Raw genomic sequence first — 13,442 nt, forward strand, 5'->3', positions numbered from 1 at the left:
CCTAATGTACCATACTGTGGGTCTCCTGGTCTATATAGTACCTAATGCACCATACTGTGGGTCTCCTGCTCTATATAGTACGTGATGCACCATACTGTGGATCTCCTGGTCTATATAGTACCTAATGCACCATACTGTGGGTCTCCTGCTCTATATAGTACCTAATGCACCATACTGTGGGTCTCCTGCTCTATATAGTACCTAATGCACCATACTGTGGGTCTCCTGCTCTATATAGTACCCAATGCACCATACTGTGGGTCTCCTGGTCTAGTTCTTATGAGAGTTTGTATGTTCATAGTTCTTCAGAGGAGAATCATCACTGAGGTTTGAACTTATTAATGGTTATAAATAATGACTTGAGGGGAGATTGTCATTGCAATCGCATTGTACTGACTTTGCTCTGTGTCACAATAAACTGAACAATGTGCTGGTTTAGTCTCCTACCAGCATGTTCCTCCTGTGCCTGAGGATGCAGCTCTGTGTCCAGTGAAGGAACCGAGCGTGTTCCCCTCCCATACTGCTCTAGGTCCAGTGAAGGAACCGAGTATGTTCCGTCCTATACTGCTCTAGGTCCAGTGAAGGAACCGAGTATGTTCCCCTCCCATACTGCTCTAGGTCCAGTGAAGGAACCAAGTATGTTCCCTCCCATGCGGCTCTAGGTCCAGTGAAGGAACCGAGTATGTTCCCCTCCCATACTGCTCTAGGTCCAGTGAAGGAACCAAGTATGTTCCGTCCTATACTGCTCTAGGTCCAGTGAAGGAACCGAGTACAGTATGTTCCCCTCCCATACTGCTCTAGGTCCAGTGAAGGAACCAAGCATGTTCCCTCCCATGCGGCTCTAGGTCCCGGAAAAGGACCGAGCATGTTCCCCTCGTGTCAGTTACAAACACCCTGTTCTTTTTTTAAAGGACTGTTTATTTATTTATGTATGTATTTCAGCATGATCAATAACACATTTATATAAAACAATGTTAACGTCATAAGGACTGTTACAAACCCTGACAGGCTAAGCCAACAGTGTGAGAATGTATTAAAATATATCATTTTTTATTTCAAACAGTTATTATAAATTTAGTTTGCACATAAAACACTTGAAACTTTTACAAATTTAGACAAAAATACAATTTGTCAGCTGGTACCAGCAGTTATTATTGTTAAACAGTTAATATGTCAGACTGTGACTACAAAATACATATATGGTAAGTGTGTGCATATTGTATAAACAGCTGTCACATCTACAGTAGTTATTTATTTCACTACATTTTACACATGAGGACTGATTAGAGTTCAGTCTCTGCTCACTTCACAGTGTTTCAAAGCTCTTAAGGCGTCTTTAGGAAAACAAGGTTCCCAACATGTGGGCACCAGAACATCTAGAAATCTATACAACAGGCTACGTGTGGGAGCACCTGAACATCTAGAATCTATACAACAGGCTACGTGTGGGAGCACCTGAACATCTAGAAATCTATACAACAGGCTACGACTCTCTCAGTATTTACAGCTTCACACAGAACAACAGCACCATCATTATGTTGTGTTGGTCACAGCGTGCAGCAGAAGGTCTGTTTGTCCTCTAAGGTCAACTGGGGAAAGGACACAGCGCTTGTGTGTGGTGCTACTGCAAGTGCTACTCAGCTGGTGGGTCTGTGGGATTGGGAGGTGATGCAGTGTCTGTGTCTCCTAATGTGAGAAGAGTAGGTTAGTGGGCATATAGGCCCGTATAGGTTAAGTGGATCTAAGGGCTTTCCAGTGGAGATTACTGAGGCCATTGGAGGGTTAGTCAGAGGTGGTCTCTGTGCTTGGCCCAGAGTCTCTTCCCAAAGGGCTGGGCAAATGCTGATGCCCTCCTGACCTCAGGGGGGCGCCACCTCTTCAGCCACCACCACAGACGTCCGCTACGTCTTCACGCAGGCCTTCTTGCAGAGATCCTCCGACTCAAAGCGGTTCCTGTTGCCCTGGCAACCGCCGTACCAGAACTGGGCGCAGGAGTTTGCTTCCGGGTCGTAGTACCATCTGACCTCGTACTGCCGGCACGGGCCGGGGTCCAGATCCTGACCACAGCCGACCTCTGCACAGAACAAACAGGTGTGTTACCGCAGCAGGTGTGCTAGTACAGGTGTGTTACCACAGGCGCACAACAACAGGTGTGCTAGTACAGGTGTATTAGCACAGGTGCATAACAACAAGTGTGTTATGGAAGGTGTGTTAGTACAGGTGCGCTAGTACAGGTATGTTGGTACAAGTGTATAACAACAGGTGTGATATGGAAGGTGTGTTAGTATAAGTGTGTTGGTACAGGTGCATAACAACAGGTGTGCTAGTACAGGTATGTTAGCACAGGTGCATAACAACAGTGTTATGGAAGGTGTGTTTGTATAGGTGTGTTGGTACAGGTGCATAGTACAGGTGTGTTGGTACAGGTCATGCAGTGAGTGTGTCCTGTAGTACTTTTACATCTATAATCTAGGAAGAGCACCTACCCTGCACAAATCCATCAGCCGGTGGGGGTGGGGGGGGCTGTGTGGGCACAGGGGGGGTCACCAGGTTTGAGTGCCAGTTTGTGGGCGTCTGGGGGCCCACCATGGCGATGACCTCTGACATGACCTTGACCCCAGGCGACTCCACGGTGAACTCGGGTAGCTGGTCGAACGGCTCCTCGTACAAAGAGGTGGAGTGGCCGATCTCGATCTCGTTGTCATCTAAGGAGTTGCCGTCGGCGTCGTCGGGGAATGGCGGTGAGCGGTCGGGGAACGGCGGTGAGCGGTCGGGGAACGGAGGGCGCTCTTGCTCCACGGGAGGCTGTGGCTGACATGGGCACAACAGTCACAGTCAGGATGCACACGATTGGACAGATGTCTGCACTTGTGTCTGAATATTAAATTGGACATTCAAGTAGAAGAGATTTATACTCTTTCAAGCAGAGTTTCAAGAGATTGATTCTCTTTCAAGCAGAGATTCATGAGACTGATTCTCTTTCTAGCAATTTTAAGCTGCTACAACTACATTTAGATGTATTCAGTTATTCTGAAGATTTTATCCAAAGTGACTTCAACAATGAATGGTTCAATGGTGCTAAGATATTGTTAGCTACAAGTGCCACTCACACACGGTAGTATAGATTAACAGCCGACTCAGTTGACCAACTAAACTAGCAGCAGCAAAAGAGTACGGCCAGCTCACCTGCTTGTCAGGGCGGTATATCTCACTTTCCGGTCTGTAGGGGTCAGGTCGATAGAAGTCGTTGTCAGGACGATAGGGGACATTGCCAGGTCTGTAGAGGTCATTGTCAGGACGATAAGGGTCACTGTCGTAGGTGGGTTTGTCCGTTTTGCCTGGTGGGGGGCTGTGGCCGTTGGGGAATTGGAAGTTCGGGATGGGTCTGAAGAGAGAGCCGTCGTCGTGCTCGCAGATCCGGCTCAGGAGCTTACTCTCCAGAGCTAGCAGGAAGAGACAACAAAGATAGCCCTTAGCATTGCAGCTAGCACAGGAAGGGACAGCACAGATAGCCCTTAGCATTTCAGATAGCACAGGAATGGACAGCACAGTTAGCGCAGGAAGGGACAGCATTGATATCCCTCTGCATTGCAGCTAGTGCAAGCATTAGCACAGTAGCACTTGCAATATTCACCAGAGATTATGATCATTAGAGCAATAATAGTAATAATAGTGCTAAAGGGCTAAAGCACACACACAAACACACACACACACACACACACACACACCACACATACACACACCACACACACACACACACCACACACACACACACACACACACACCACACACACACACACACACATACACACCACACACACACACACACACACGCACTAGTAAGAGTGAGAGTGTAGCCAAATCAGCTAGCGCTGCCCACTCACTGGGGAGAGTCATGAAGTCGTCGATGAGGTAGACGTGTTCGTGGTCGGGGTCGGAGGCCATGGTGTTCATCTCTGCGGCGAAGTCGTCGTAGAGCGGGTCGTTCCTCCGCACCACGCCGATGACGAAGACCTCCACGCCCGCCGCGTGTGCCTGCGCCGCCGCGTCCTCCAGCTTCACGTCGTCACGGCGATCGGCCTGGCCGTCGGTCAGCACCAGCGCCACCTTGCGCACGTTGGGCCGCGCCACCTGGGAGATGTCGTGGAAAAAAAACACACTTTAACTTAAACTCAACTCTAATTTAGCACTCTGAACAAAAACACACTTTAACTTAACTCAACTCTAATTTAGCACTCTGAACAAAAACACACTTTAACTTAACTCAACTCTAATTTAGCACTCTGAACAAAAACCAGCGGAGAATGATCTGAGATGAGAAGTGGCCGCTTGTGGCTTTATTCGCAGAGTCCTCCAAGACACAACTCTGAACAAGCAGAGACTAAGTGTTGCCAAGCAGGAGTCATGAATGGTGGATGCCCTCTGCAGCGGGGATTCCACGACCCAGGCCTTGGGGAGAAGGTGCGCACGTTCTGAAGAAGCTACCTTTGGGAGAGGGGTTTTGTCCCCACAACACCTCCTTTGTTTACTTCTGGCCAATCTTGCCCAGATGTCTTCCAATTATGTAAATAGGAGACCCTTGTCTTTCAATCAATATAAAAATGATATCATACGTGGATGAGGCCACTTGGCCTGCCCCTTAAATGATTGAATTACTCTACAGTAGGCCTGGGGCTACAATGGGCCTGGTTCATGACCGGGGCATGACCGCACGACTGTGTGTGTGTGTGTGTGTGTGTGTGTGTGTGTGACAACATCCTTCTGCTCCTGCCTGGCAGCACATGAGGCCTACATGAAAATGTTATTGTGGAAAAGTATGTGCACATCCCAGGTCAAGGTGCAGAACAAGGGTAAATCATAAAAATGGAAAAAAGTTCGCACACTTGAAATCCTTCTTTTTTACTTCTATTTTCTCTAGCACAGAAAAACGTTTCGACCGTGTGGTCTTCATCTGAAGAAGACCACACGGTCGAAACGTTTTTCTGTGCTAGAGAAAATAAAAGTAAAAAAGAAGGATCTCAAGTGTGCGAACTTTTTTCCATTTTTACTACATGAAAATGCACCTGGAAGAGCTGTGTGTGTGTGTGTGTGTGTGTGTGTGTGTGTGTGTGACAACCTCCTTCTGCTCCTGCCTGGCAGCACATGAGGCCTGCATGAAAATGTACCTGGAAGAGCTCGGTGGCGGTGCGAAGGGCACTGCCCGTGAAGGTACCCTCTCCCAGGTAGGGCATCTTCCTGACGGCCGCTTTCACGTCGTCCTGCCGGCCCAGGTTCTGCTGCAGGCTGACCACCACGAGGTCCACGTGACTGTACAGCACCACGCCCACCCGCGTCGCCTCGCGGCTCACCGCCGCACGGTCGATCAGCGCGTTCACAAAGTCCTTGACCACCTCGAAGTTCTCGGGGCCCACGCTCTCCGAGCTGTCAATCACAAACACCAGCTCCAGCGGGCTGTCACGGCAACGGATACCGCAGCCTAGGCAACAGAGGACATGGCAGGTGAACTGCAGGCGTTTGTCATTTGTAAGGAACAGTGATTCATGGCAGCTCACACCACTTGAGCAATTGGCATCTTTTTGTTATGGTTGGGATTTGACATTACCGGTAGTTTTTTCTATGTGTGTGTGTGTGTGTGTGCGTGTGTGTGTGTGTGTGCCTACCACATATTTCCCGTATGATCCGGATCACCTCTTCTCTCTGAAACAGAGTGTGTGTGTTGAGATTAGTCAGTTCCTGGCTGAAAAGGCGTTAATGCGTTGAGATCAGAGTAAAACATTCTGTCGGGGTGAATTGTACTCACTGATAATCCAGCCTCCCCTTTCTCTCCTGGTAATCCCTACAACAAATTTGCATCAGATTAGATTCAATTCAATGAGATATTGTACCAAAACAGTTCATATAATCAACCAGACTCAAATTCAGACAGTGTGTGTGTGTTTGATTCTCAGTGGTTTACAGAAAGAGAGATGATATTCTTATCGCTGGTCTAGTTTGCCCAGAGTGTGTGTGTGTGTGTGTGTGTGTGTGTGTGTGTGATGTGATTTCCTACCACTTGTCCTGTTTGTCCCGGCTGTCCGAATTCCCCTCGGTCCCCTTTCCTCCCGCGCTCACCGGGGTTACCTCTGTCGCCCTGGCAACACAACACCAGCAGCCAATCAGAGACTGACACTATGAGGTACCCTTTTCAAGGCACCTACAACTTTAAAAGGGCGTGTTATGACTTAGGAATCAATCAAGCAATCCAGAAACTGTTGTTCTGCCAGATACACACAGCTAGATGTACTAGCACATTAGCACCAAATTCATCAATAAGGGAAACTTTTAAAGACGACCGAATCGTTATTCAGGGAACCAGTTTGGCTTCTTAGTACTATGTCATTCACTTTCATGTTTCACTTTCACGTCATGCACTTTCCTAACTTGCTAGATTTGGCTGTTAAATCTGTCACTGCGTACGTGCACGAATAGTTAATATTTTCTAAGTAGAGTAAAATACTGCTCTGCATTATCTCTCTGCTTGTTGACATCTTATCATGTTTTGTATTATTTCATGGCCGCTAAACTTCTGATCCCTTTCAACACAACGACATTTTCACTGGCGTTATCAAGCATGCATGTGTGTTACTGATGGACTATTTATTCCCTATACTGGACTGTTTGAACCTTCTGATACTACAAATGACTTTACTCTACTGTAACTGACCCTAGGCAGATGGGTTGGGCCCTTGAGTCGTGGATCTGTCTGAGGTTTCTTCCTATATGTATCTCCAATTCTAGGGAGTTTTTCCTTGCCCCTGTTGCTCATGGGCTCTCTTTGAATGTTTAACACTCTGTAAAGCGCCATGAGACATGTGTAATGTTTTGGCGCTCTATAAATAAAATTGAATTGAATTGAATTGTTAATGTGTCATAGATGTATTCTCCAGAACCTTCTCTCCGGGGTGCCCATCTCCTGGAGGTCCCCGTGGTCCTGGCTGCCCCTGAAACCCTGGTTCACCCTGCAAATTAAACACACACACACACACACACACACACACACACACACACACACAGAGGAATACACACACGTAGGATTTATTTGAGTTCAAAGATCCAGAACAACAGAACTGTGTCTCTGTGTGTATGTGTGTGTGTGTGTGTGTGTGTGTCCTCACCTTGGGCCCCTGAATCCCCTCTCCTGGTAGTCCTGCCTCACCTGCAGGCCCTGGCTGGCCTAGCGCTCCCTGTAGGACATCAGGAGAATTACCACCACTGAGCAGGAGCAGAGACAGACAGGGCTAACACCACATCACTGAGCAGAGACAGACAGGGCTAACACCACATCACTGAGCAGAGACAGAGACATACAGGGCTAACACCACATCACTGCACAGGGCTAACACCACATTACTGAGCAGAGACAGAGACAGACAGGGCAGAAGTAGCATGTGCTGGAGTGGGCAGGAGGAGGAAGTAGCATGTGCTGGAGGAGGAAGTAGCATGTGCTGGAGTGTGCTGGAGGAGGAAGTAGCATGTGCTGGAGTGTGCTGGAGGAGGAAGTAGCATGTGCTGAGTGAGCAGGAGGAGGAAGTAGCATGTGCTGGAGTGGGCAGGAGGAGGAAGTAGCATGTGCTGAGTGGGCAGGAGGAGGAAGTAGCATGTGCTGGAGGAGGAAGTAGCATGTGCTGGAGGAGGAAGTAGCATCTGCAGGAGGAGGAAGTAGCATGTGCTGGAGTATGTTGGAGGAGGAAGTAGCATGTGCAGGAGGAAGTAGCATGTGCTGAGTGAGTGCTCACCTTTTCTCCTATCAGTCCAATCCCAGGAGGCCCTGAGGGGCCGGGAGAGCCGTGTGATCCTCGGTCACCCTGAAAGGAGTGAGAATGAGGTGGGGAGTGTCATTGCATTCGTCTGAAGTTGGGTACTGTTTGTCGTTGCAGAGCAGTTATGTGTCATGTCATGATACCTACTGTCAGTGTTTAATCTGAAGTTGCATCATGTCTAGATTCTACTGTAAGTATTTAATCTGAGGTTGTTCAGAAAGGCAGGCATGACAGGAGTTAAAATGGCCGCCATGTTGTCTCTGGACAGGAGTTAAAATGGCCGCCTCACCTTTGGCCCGGGGACTCCCTTCCCCTCTGGTCCCATCTCTCCGGGCAGGCCTGGCAGCCCTGGGGGGCCCTGGCAAGAGAATTCAACAAGTCATTATTTTACTGACTTTACCGTATATACAGTGCTGTAGTCCTCCCACTTTCCAAGTGCACACACACACACACACACACACACACCTGAGGACCTGGATACCCCTCTCCCTTCAGTCCAGGTGAGCCCATTAGTCCAGGAGTTCCTCTGTCACCCTGTAAACAGTTACATGTCAGAGCACACACACACACACACACACACACACACACAAATGCAGACAGATGAAGGGAAATATGGACTTGGAAATAAGGGCTCCGTGGCTGTTAATATGGAGAATGCTCGGTAACTATGGTAAATGACACATGGAATGGGGCTATAGCCACTCATCATACACACACACACACACACACACACACACACACACACCTTAGGTCCTGGGATCCCCACTCCCTGCTCTCCTACAGGCCCGGGGGCGCCTGCTGGACCCGTGTCCCCCTGAGATAAAAAAGAAAAAAAAAACATGAAAAAAAACATGATAACGCACACACATACAAATTATGGGATCAACATTGCACACACGTGAAAAGATCAACACCCTGAAAATGTTGCACGGCCATCAAAACACATTTTAAAGCCTTGTTTATCAATGACCCATCCACAGAAGTGGCGGAGTGTGACCCATCCACAGAGGTGTGTGTCATAGTTACCTTAGATCCAGGTAAGCCTCTCCCAGGCGGTCCTGGAACTCCAATCATGCCCATGGAGCCTGGCTCACCCTGGATGACACACACACACACACACACACACACACACACACACACACACACAGGGGAGTGAGAGTATATGAATCATTACTGTGGTACTCCAGTGTGGTAGTGGCCAGTGGTGGTGAGGGTAGGTGTAGGTGTGGTTGTGAGGACAGGTGTAGGTGTGAGGACAGGTGTGGTTGTCAGGGCAGGTGTACGTGTGGTTGTGAGGGCAGGTGTACGTGTGGTTGTGAGGACAGGTGTAGGTGAAAGGGCAGGTGTGGTTGTGAGGACAGGTGTAGGTGTGGTTGTGAGGACAGGTGTAGATGTGGTTGTCAGGGTAGGTGTGGTTGTCAGGGTAGGTGTGAGGGTAGGTGTGGTTGTGAGGACAGGTGTAGGTGTGGTTGTGAGGACAGGTGTAGATGTGGTTGTGAGGGCAGGTGTAGGTGTGGGTGTGAGGGCAGGTGTAGGTGTGGGTGTGAGGACAGGTGTAGGTGTGGGGGCAGGTGTAGGTGTGAGGGCAGGTGTAGGTGTGAGGGCAGGTGTACAGTAGATGTGGTTGTGAGGACAGGTGTAGGTGTGGGGGCAGGTTTAGGTGTGAGGGCAGGTGTAGATGTGATTGTGAGGGCAGGTGTAGATGTGGTTGTGAGGACAGGTGTAGGTGTGGGGGCGGGTGTAGGTGTGGGGGCGGGTGTAGGTGTGAGGGCAGGTGTAGGTGTATGGGCTTGTGAGGTTCATGATGAGGACAGGTGAACTCACCTTAGCTCCTGCGGGGCCAGTTGCACCTGGAGTTCCTGGAAGGCCTCGTGAGCCCCTGTCACCACGATCACCCTACACACACACACACACACACACACACACAGACACACACATACACAAACATGCACACACACACACGCGCACACACATACACCAACATACACACACGCACACGTGCGCACACACATATACACAAACATACACACACACAGACACAGACACACAAACATACACGTACACACACACACACACACACACACACACACACACACACACACACACACACACACACACACACACACACACATACGTACACCAGACATGTTATTCATTACTGTGCTGTTGAATCCTGCATGCATACTGTAGTAGGTGGTTATGATCTGCTTTTGCTGAGCCTGTAGCGGCACATTTACAGAGGACCTGGCACTGAGCCCTGAGGGATAGGTGTAGTTACACTAACTGCCCACTGGGGGGAGCAGAGGACCTGGCACTGAGCCCTGAGGGATAGGTGTAGTTACACTAACTGCCCACTGGGGGGAGCAGAGGACCTGGCACTAGGGTTGGGTACCGACACTCGGTACAAGTACGTACTCGGGGCGAACATCAACGGTAGTAACCATCCCGAAATACAATGTGAATTTCGGTGCCTCATTTCGGTGCCTCATTAAATATGCAGCTGCTTAATCGCGCTCACTGGTGTTCACTCTTAAAACGGCAGCGTCAGTGCACAGTCTGCACACACCACAAAGGCTGTTTTCTACTGACAGCTAACCTGGTGTTGTTGAACAGGTGCAGCCTTCGAAAGTCTTTGAACCGTGGTGTGCTAGTGAACCTGCCCGCATTTCCACCAGTTCGGAACCGAACCAAGGATGCATCATCAACAATGGGTGTTGCTTGCAAAAGCAAACGTTAATGAGATGCATAAACGGGAGAATGATATGATCAGTTGTCCCATAAAAACGGCAGAAATTAGCTGTTTAAAATGCTAGTCAACGTCTGCAGTGCAATGCTAGTTGAATCGTTTTGTTTACTCTGGCAACAGTTGATATGGACGGAAAACTCATGCTTTTAGCAGAGACGTTTCTTAGGCAGACTTTTACTGTCTATGGGTAAAAGTCATCGGTAAAATTAATAAAGCCTACATGTATATTTACATAGCCTACAAGTGTAGTGATACACGATTAAACGGCAGAAGGGGATCATTCATGTATTGCTGTTTTACTGGTAGCCTAACGATAGATTGCGAAGTTGATGAGAATGCATGCATTCCGGTTAGTAAAACGTGGAAGTATGACGTATTTTTCTCTGTAAGACGGCATTGAGTAGCCTATAGCCGGTTGCCAAAAAAGTAACGATAGATAAATGCGATGTTTATGAGAAATGAATGCATTACATGTAACATGACCTGTTTAAAAATACATTAAACATTGGGTTATTTATTTTGAATTGAATTGAATTGAATACTTAATGTCATTGCACAGAATACAACGAAATTGGAAGAATATAGGGCTAATAATTAAAGACATTGCAGACACACAATCACTCATCCCCATTCTTCTGTCCACCCCATAGTAGGGTGAGGGACCCACACAAAACATATAGCCTACCCTCCCATTACATGTAGGCCTACTATGCTACAATTCAACACATTCATCTGGAATACCAGATTAGGTAGAATGAAGAAAAAAGTGCAAAGTTGCAAACAGTCAAGTCTTTCATGTTTTGTGGTTTTCAAGGTAGGCTACTGCTTAATATGCTGTTGGTCAAATTTCACCTAGGCCTTAGGCTATAATATGTGTAATAATATGTGATTTTTTTGTTTTATTATTTGTATAGGCCTATTATGAAGGCTTTTAGCTTAAAATATTGTTGGTTGGTTCTTGAAAAAAAAAATCATCATAAAAACTTGTTTTCTTTTTTTTTTTAAAGTACCGATTTAATTACCGTTTAGGAACCGGCACCGTTTTGAAAGTATCGATTTGGCACCGGTATCGAAATATACCCTTTCAATACCCAACCCTACCTGGCACTGAGCCCTGAGGGATAGGTGTAGTTACACTAACTGCCCACTAGGGGGAGCAGAGGACCTGGCACTGAGCCCTGAGGGATAGGTGTAGTTACACTAACTGCCCACTAGGGGGAGCAGAGGACCTGGCACTGAACCCTGAGGGATAGGTGTAGTTACACTAACTGCCCACTGGGGGGAGCAGAGGACCTGGCACTGAGCCCTGAGGGATAGGTGCAGTTACACTAACTGCCCACTAGGGGAGCAGATGCTCGGCTAGTAATTACCTTTGGGTAAAGAAACTCCAAACAAATTACACTTCTGATGTATGCAACTCAGATTGGCAGTAGCTTAGTCAGTTGCATGTGTTTTTGCTCAGTGCATGTGTGTGTGTGTGTGTGTGTGTGTGTGTGTGTGCATGTGTATGTGTGCGTGCGTGTGTGTTTGTGACTGTGTGTGTGTATGTGTGTGTGTGTGTGTAAAATGTGTAAAATGCTGTCATAAGGGACCAGAAACGGAACCTTCTGATTGGCTGGTACCTTTTCACCAGGCAGCCCTTTCCCAGGTGCTCCCTCTGAACCACGGGACCCAGGTACCCCCATCTCCCCCTGAAACACACACACACACACACACACACACACACACACACATATTTACACATACACACACACACACACACACACACACACACACACACACACACACACACACACACACACACACACATACATATTTACACATACACACACACACACACACACACACACACACATATATTTACACATACACATACACACACACACACACACACAGCCATACATAAACACACACATACACACACATTCATTTATTTAAGTCCACATGAAACATTTTATTGAGACACAAATATTAAGGATGCAATAGAATACACACAGAAACTCATGGACCATACACAATATCCTTTAATACGCACAATACTCAGTTCTACACAATATCCTTCAATGAGCACAATACTCAATTCTACACAATATCCCTCGATAAGCACAATACTCAATTCTACACAATAACCCTCGATAAGCACAATACTCAATTCTACACAATAACCCTCGATAAGCACAATACTCAATTCTACACAATATCCCTGGATAAGCACAATACTCAATTCTACACAATATCACGCTTGAGTCATTTGAGAGTGGTGGAGAGTGATGCCCTCCTGACCCTTCACCTTTGACCCCCTGGTGGAGAATGATGCCCTCCTGACCCTTCACCTTTGACCCCCTGGTGGAGAGTGATGCCCTCCTGACCCTTCACCTTTGACCCCCTGGTGGGGAGTGATGCCCTCTTGACCCTTCACCTTTGACCCCCTGGTGAGGAGTGATGCCCTCCTTACCCTTTACCTTTGACCCTTGACCCCTTCTTACCTTGGGTCCCACGGCTCCGTCCTCTCCTGGAAATCCGGGGATCCCTGCAGTGCCCGGAGGTCCTGGCTCCCCCTGGAACGACACACAAACACACACACACACACACACACACACACACACACACACACACACACACACACACACACACGAACGGTCATTCAACATCCTGCCATTTCACACTCAGCCTCTTCTACTGTAATAAAATGTAGGAATCTTCTCTTTTAGAAATATCTAACATTTACAATTTTCTCTTTTAAAAAGTTTTAAACATTCCAAATCTTCTCTTTAGTCACACACACACACACTTAATAAACACAGGCTCAGCCTCAGCCAAGCCAAGCAAAGGAGCATGCTCCTGTACGGTCACCCCTGCCACAGTCCTCTGTGAGGTCCTCTGCTCACCTTGGGTCC

The 13,442-nt window shown here is 47.8% G+C and overlaps 1 protein-coding gene across 1 annotated transcript in view; it reads right to left on the bottom strand.

Annotated features, from left to right (window-relative positions):
* Window positions 1–916: 916 nt before the first annotated feature.
* col28a1a (collagen, type XXVIII, alpha 1a) overlaps window positions 917–13,442 on the bottom strand; it is a 34,479-nt gene continuing 21,953 nt past the window's right edge. The window contains exons 18-36 of the mRNA XM_062528990.1: window positions 13,434–13,442; window positions 13,032–13,103; window positions 12,168–12,236; window positions 9,624–9,695; window positions 8,826–8,894; window positions 8,545–8,613; window positions 8,265–8,333; window positions 8,089–8,157; window positions 7,776–7,844; window positions 7,155–7,223; window positions 6,930–6,998; window positions 6,050–6,130; window positions 5,801–5,836; window positions 5,661–5,697; window positions 5,166–5,476; window positions 3,885–4,131; window positions 3,187–3,443; window positions 2,487–2,811; window positions 917–2,074 (exon numbers count right to left, since the gene is read on the bottom strand). The exon at window positions 13,434–13,442 is cut by the window's right edge and continues 60 nt beyond it. Of these exons, the coding sequence (XP_062384974.1) occupies window positions 1,902–2,074; window positions 2,487–2,811; window positions 3,187–3,443; window positions 3,885–4,131; window positions 5,166–5,476; window positions 5,661–5,697; window positions 5,801–5,836; window positions 6,050–6,130; window positions 6,930–6,998; window positions 7,155–7,223; window positions 7,776–7,844; window positions 8,089–8,157; window positions 8,265–8,333; window positions 8,545–8,613; window positions 8,826–8,894; window positions 9,624–9,695; window positions 12,168–12,236; window positions 13,032–13,103; window positions 13,434–13,442 (2,172 nt within the window). The 3' untranslated portion in view covers window positions 917–1,901. The remainder of the gene's footprint in view (window positions 2,075–2,486; window positions 2,812–3,186; window positions 3,444–3,884; window positions 4,132–5,165; window positions 5,477–5,660; window positions 5,698–5,800; window positions 5,837–6,049; window positions 6,131–6,929; window positions 6,999–7,154; window positions 7,224–7,775; window positions 7,845–8,088; window positions 8,158–8,264; window positions 8,334–8,544; window positions 8,614–8,825; window positions 8,895–9,623; window positions 9,696–12,167; window positions 12,237–13,031; window positions 13,104–13,433) is intronic.

Source organism: Sardina pilchardus, chromosome 24 (assembly GCF_963854185.1).
Source record: "Sardina pilchardus chromosome 24, fSarPil1.1, whole genome shotgun sequence".
Taxonomy (NCBI): domain Eukaryota; kingdom Metazoa; phylum Chordata; class Actinopteri; order Clupeiformes; family Clupeidae; genus Sardina; species Sardina pilchardus.